This window comes from Wasmannia auropunctata, unplaced genomic scaffold, assembly GCF_000956235.1.
Source record: "Wasmannia auropunctata unplaced genomic scaffold, wasmannia.A_1.0 LD335082.1, whole genome shotgun sequence".
In the NCBI taxonomy this organism is placed as follows: Eukaryota; Metazoa; Arthropoda; class Insecta; order Hymenoptera; family Formicidae; genus Wasmannia; species Wasmannia auropunctata.
This window is the reverse complement of record NW_012027808.1, coordinates 45,684-52,605: the sequence shown is the minus strand read 5'-3', so window position 1 is coordinate 52,605 and position 6,922 is coordinate 45,684. Positions and strand designations below refer to the sequence as shown.

Below are 6,922 nucleotides of genomic sequence, written 5' to 3'. Positions count from 1 at the left end.
ATTAATTTCAGCGTTTTTACGAGGTATCTTATTTTAATAATGCTATAAAATACAAGTTATACGAATTATAAGCTTATATTTCACTTAAACAAAAAAATTACACATTTGAGCGAGAAAATTAAAATAAATCACATAAAGTCACCTACATTACTTTCTGAATTCCATTTCATTTTTAATATGATAAAAATTATTAAAAATTATGCAGTATATCGTTTACTTTAGCAATTTTTCGCAAAAAAACCAATTTTTCGAAAAGAAACCGAAATTTTTCTGTTTTTTTTTTAGCAATTTGAGAAAAGCAGTTTTTTTTAAACCATAATTTTAATCAAGGGGCTACCTAAACTTCCCTTATATGTATATTTATGTATTATATTGTGTGTGTGTGTGTGTGTGTGTGTGCGTGTGTGTGTGTGGTGCGTGTGTGTGCGTGTGTGTGTGTGGTGCGTGTGTGTGGTGCGTGTGTGCGTGTGTGTGTGTGTGTTATATTACATATTCATTCTAGAATTATTCTGTATTATTAAACAGATAGATAATCCTCAAGTTTACATTAAAATAGATTACATTGTTTTGTTCAATTTTGAATTACATTTTCGAACGGTTCTCGCCACACATCGATACACATTACCAAACGTTACCATCTGCCATCCAAGTGCCGTCACGTGGACGACGGGGAGAATGCCAAAAGTATTGATTGCGCCTGGTTTTGTTCACGGATTTACATAGCAGACACATCTAATGATGTGGCCACCACATCATCGTGGTCGTGTGCGCGTAAACGTTTGTTACAACGCAGTACGATAAGTACAAAAAGAATCATCAGATATTGCGCCCAGATAGCACGCGATATTGCATTTCGACTGGTTTGTTTGTTAAATAACAAATACGGTAAATTCGATGCGTTAAAACAGTTGACCAGCTTGCCACTAAGCGATCTAATTGTTGCATAAAAATAATTGAAATACAGCAACGTGAAATCCTCTTGCTTACTGCAGCCTGTTTGCTGTTATGATGTCGCATAAATCGCGAACGATATTCATATATAACACCAGTAAGCATATAATGCATCCGTGCATTATCGCATCACGGGAAATTGGCCTAGATAATGGGACAATTGATGTATATCGACAGATATCGATTATAGGCACATACCGATGGCAATGATGAGCGATAATACTTGTTATTGTCGCCGATGACTTTAACCGCAGAGAGAGAGAGAGAGAGAGAAAGAGAGAGAGAGAGAGAGAGAGAGAGAGAGAGAGAGGATAGTTTTAACTAACTTTTAGTACCTATTTTCAATATACATTTTTTGATTTCATCATAAGTATGTTATATACAACCTTAATAAATAAACAAATTCGTACTAAACATACTTTGAAATATCAAGTATTGACGATTTAAAATCTAGCTTGTAAAATCTAGCTAAACAGAGAGAAATCAAAAGTAATAAATATATTATAAGAGAATTCAAAAGTTATAAATATATTAGTAATAAATTATTTATAACTGATTCCTGTTTATAATCTTTTTACATAATATTTTTTATGCAACATATGATTTCATAGAAACATTTATGTTATCTGAAGTAGAGGTAATATTTATTACTATATCTAAATGTAAAGATAATAACTTCAACCGTGTTAATTTTGTTCGCAAAACGAGATTAGAATATTGGATACAAGGCTATCTTTACACTAAAGCGATCTTCCGTTATTGCTGCGCGTGAGTAATTGGTACATGTTGACACATATCAATTTCCGTTACGTATACATACATACATACGTCTAATCCTTTGTGCTCCTAACATTAATGGAAATTTTTCAGACATAGAGAGGAAATATGTTATTAAATGATAAAAAATTATAAATAAATTAGAAATTATCACATCTTCTTATACTATAATATAATTATATAAACATATAAACATCGCAAGTATATGTATAATTACGATAGATCAAACTGATTGTGAGCAATATGATCTACAATAACTTAAACTTGAAAATTTAAAATTTCAAAAAATTGACTCAATTTTTACAAGACGAAATATTTTCTATCAACAACAGTGATTACCCGACTGAGAACATCTCGATAGCGATGTACGTATCGTGCCTTCCGAGAAAATTGATGGTAAAATTTAGTATAATTCGATTCTGATTCGCACAGGAAAACGAATCAGAAAAGTTTTTAAAATTGTGTAGTGAAAACAATAAGGTAAATGAGTATGCAAGATCAAAAATAACATCCGTATTGTGCAAGCACTCAAATTTGAACACTAAAAAATTACGACGATAATAAAATAGAAAATAATAATAATAATAATAATTCAAAACCCTTGCAGTATTATACAAAATTAATTATTAAAGCTATTAGAAGTGATTTATTTGCTTTAACGTAAGATGTATAACGTTTTTATATTCGGCTATGTGTAACATTAACTGTACTATTTTTGTTAAAGTTTATTTTATTACATATTGTTAGATATATGAATATCTAATCTATAGTTGCGTAGATTTAAACAATTTAAACAATTTAAACAATTGGAATTGAATCCTCTCAAGCTGTTCTGGAAATTACAAATATTAAAATCGCGCAAATGTTACTCTCCCTGATTTAACGGGCAAAGAAAATATGTTTGAGGAATGAGCTCATCGATTTGACTTGTAAAATGTACAACGATGTTTCATATTCTACTCAAAACTTGTTATTTTGTGATCGGTTTTGTGTTCGTGCATTCAGCTTAATTATTTGTTAATATCCGCGATGCACTCTATTGCACTACCGTTTTTAATAAAATTCGAACAAGTGCTCAGCGAATTAAATTATGGAATTTAACATACTCGCAATATATTTTTCTAATGCCTTGTAAATTGCAACACATGACTGGAAATTCACAATATTTACCCTTTGTTGCCGCATTTTTGATTATTGCGTTACTATTCTGCAAAATGCTTTTACTAATGAATAAAGATATATACACATAAACAGATTTAAAATTATATTTATACCAAATAATGATAAAAAGAAAATCATGAATTATAAATTCAAAATAATAAAACAATTGTGTACTATAGAAATTTTTTCTATATTATATGCACCTAATACCAATAAATTAGGAAAATATATTCATCAGCATTGCGTTATGTTATTATGAATATTAATTGCAACAAATCTGATAGGATAGAGACAAATTCGTTTTGCTTTCGATGATCAATCGTGTTTCGATCCAATCAATGAGCCATATTAGATACGTTCGAGTGCTCCTTAACGATGAGAAGGGAATCTCATGCACCGACATGCAGAAATATCGAAGCGCACGATCCATGGCGAGATCCATGCTCTTGGTTGCGGGAAAGCGGCGGTGACGATGCAAATAGGCCCTTTCATGTCCTTTCACAGTCGAGGTGCTTAAACTAACGTGAAAGTGCATTGAGCTTGAGCGTTAGGCGCATTAATAATTTTGGGATCGAAGCTCGAAGCTGTCGAGACGCGCCGGCACCGCAAGGCCGATGCAACGCGTCGTTAAACGCAAGGAGGTCCGTGCTGTTACACAGGCGTGTGTACAGCAGAATATTCTAAAGATATAAGCACGTCTAGAAAATGTACTTCTCTTGCCATTATAAATAAATTGAAGAACGTCAATTAAAATTGTAAAATAATGTATAAATTTCGCTTTTAAATAATTTTAAATAAATTTTCTTTCAGAAAAAGTGTATATATATATATATAGGTATATATATATATATATATATATATATCACTGAAAAAAGTAATCTTGCAATTATAGGAAGAATTATTTACGAAAAATTAGCTAAAGCGGATAAGTGATTATAGTAAGCACTGCAATACCACATATGTTTTATATTTAATCAATATAGATAACAGACAGAAATTATATCTGAACTATTTGTCAAATTTAGCAAGAAAGTTTCTTTATAACGTTTAATCAGTCCAGACTCCAATCCAAACTCCAATCATATTTGGTTATGAGATTTATATTTTCTTGCATATATTCTTAGAATATTACTACTATAAATTCTACGTATGACAAACAATCTTTTAGTAGATACAAAAAATAGCGATATAATTTAAGTGTAATATTTAGAATTCTAGCTGGAACAGCGAAACATTTCCCTGAGTGATATATACATATTATATTTGTATAAACTTTAAATAAATATTTATTCTAATATTTTAACGCAAAAACATAAACATTAATATAATTTATTTATAATATATGATAAAAGTATAACTTACTGTAGATGCAGCTGTGTTTCTTAAGTGTATGTTTGGCAGACTGGTCGGCCTTACACGTTCGTTGTGGGAATGTGAACAGCTCGTTGAGTGTATGATCTTACGACTATTGGAAGACGGATTGACATCAGATTCCAATTCTATATCAAATCGACTTTCTTGATAATTCATAGTAGATTTATTACGCGCAGCAATGAATAATTTGTAGTTCATCTGTAACATAATTTGTAACTATGTAATACATGTGCGTCTTTACGATATACCTATTAGAAATTATATGGTTTTAGCGAGGAATATTGTTAGAGTTGCCATCATTTGGGATCATATTTTTTCTTAAAAAAGTTGATGAACTATGATGACTTCATGGCGATTAACATCAGCAAATCAGTTTTCAGGTATCCATTTAATAACAATTCAGACACAAGTTAACGTGATACATATATACAGTTGCGCGAGAAGTCCATTTAATCTTACATAATTGCCTCAAATTCAATTAGTCACCGTATCCGAAGACAGTGTCGCTCAATTTACCATGAGATGGGCGTTGAGCTTATCGCGCGACATGACATTTGCAATGGGACTAGTGAGTATGGCCCGCAATTATGTGTTGCGTGCGGAGTACTTGCATACGAATTAATGCGTGCATTGCACGTGGATATTTCTGACGATTCTACGAGATTCTACATTTACTTGATCGAGCATATAATAATACTATGATTGACAAATATATTTTAATTGGCAATTAATGTTTCATATGATCGAATCTTGCCACGCGTATTTTTACATAATTTATGACAGAATTTCCATATGCCGTGCGTATACGTTATACATGTGCAAATAGATAACTTTTCCTTCGTGATGAATAAGAAAGGCGCTGTGTACGACGATCAATGTAAATAATGCACGATACGTCGCTGCAACGATGAGTAACTTCGATAAATTGCCGTCGCCTGGGGTTGTCACAATTAAACACGAAACACGAAGAAACAATTTTACTCACAACGATGTAGTTAATGACACGTAAGTAGTTGTTACATTGCCATGGTTATTAAAATTCTAATATTAAGAAAAACATCAACATAAGATATCAAAATAATTTATATGGTTAGATTATTTATGATGGCACGGGTGTATGGAAAAGATTAGGTATATACATTTTTTATTAGAAATACAACTTTTCCATTCTATAAATTTCGGTTCAGTATAACATATTTTTTCCATTGTTGCAATTGTATAATGATCAGCATTAGAATACATAATAAAAACGGATTTTATTGAAATGACAAAAAATTATTAATCATTGAGGATCGGCGATCCCATTTACGGTCATCCCCTTTTAGTCTGTAAATTGTTCGCTTGATTTCTATCAAATTTGGGATAATTTGATAATGCTCTATTAGAATCTGGGGTCGAAAATTTAAAAAAATTAGAATGGTGGATTAATATAGCGCACAGAATTTAAAAAGGGTAAATATACCAATGAAGGGAGACTGCTCTAATGATCTTAACCTTTACATGTTACATTTGTTAAGGTCATGATTCTAAGTGACCTTCAAGTGGTTTTAGCCGTCGCTCGTTATTCGTTAAAAAGTTATTAAAATTGAATACCTTTAAATTTTTGCCTTACTAAATAGATGAGTCTACAATATACTAAAAATAATAGAAACAGAAAAGATTAGACAGACCTCTACGCAAGGTAGAAAATATATTAAATTGAATATTTATTAAATCTTTGCCTTACTAAACAAGTAGAAACATTAAAACACGTATTTTCTGTTTCTACAATCAATATTAGCTATGTGATAGCTCCGCTCTTACCCTCTGTACCCCCCCCCACCCCCCGCCTGCGCCCACTACCTACGGTGGGGGGGGGCTTTGCCCTCCAACCCCCCATTGGTATTATTTAATTTTGATACTTTTTTTGTTGATAATTTTTTAATAACGAGCGGCAGCTAAAACCTCTTAATAGTCACTCAGGGTCATGACCTTGATAACATATGTACAGGTCAAGATCATTGGAGCAGCCTCCCTTCATCGGTATATTTACCAATTTTTGAAAAATGCCATATTAAATCCACTATTTTTAATTTGATAATTCTGAAGCCAGAATTGATTTCAGTGATCTAGGAAACCCTTACAAATCAAGGTCTTTCGTAAATTATTTTATTAGAAAGCTCCAATTCATACAAACTTTAACATGTTTTATTAGCTAAAATAGAAAAAAAATATTATATACATAAATATAGATCAAAATGTTTTATTAAAAAATTATAACAAAAATATAATATCAATAAGAAACAATTTTTCACTTAAATTTGTATTTCAAAATGTTGCATTCAAAATTGCCAATATTAATACAAAGGCATTGATGTAATATCAAATTTATCACTGGTGAGGTTACATTTACGAAAAGTGTTTCCAATTATTGTAACACTAGAACAAAATAAAGCGCGCGCTATTTATTCACTACTCCTGAAACACACACATACACACGCACGAGCGCACAAATACAAATATCATATTAAATATCGCATTACTTTTATATATCTCTTACATATATCTCATGTCCTATCTAAAAAAAGGCATGTTAAGTCGATAACTCCCATTTCTCGTCTTACTTTTTTCTTTCAGGTATCAGTTTTTGTCTAACAAAATATTATAATACTGCTAACAA

At 31.3% G+C, this 6,922-nt stretch overlaps 1 protein-coding gene across 1 annotated transcript in view; it reads right to left on the bottom strand.

The window, feature by feature from the left end:
- Window positions 1-4,251: 4,251 nt before the first annotated feature.
- Window positions 4,252-6,922, bottom strand: part of LOC105457744 (5-hydroxytryptamine receptor 1E-like) — a gene marked incomplete at its 3' end in the record, with an annotated part of 21,018 nt that continues 18,347 nt past the window's right edge. Inside the window, exon 5 of the mRNA XM_011702580.1 lies at window positions 4,252-4,461. Within this exon, the coding sequence (XP_011700882.1) occupies window positions 4,252-4,461 (210 nt within the window). The remainder of the gene's footprint in view (window positions 4,462-6,922) is intronic.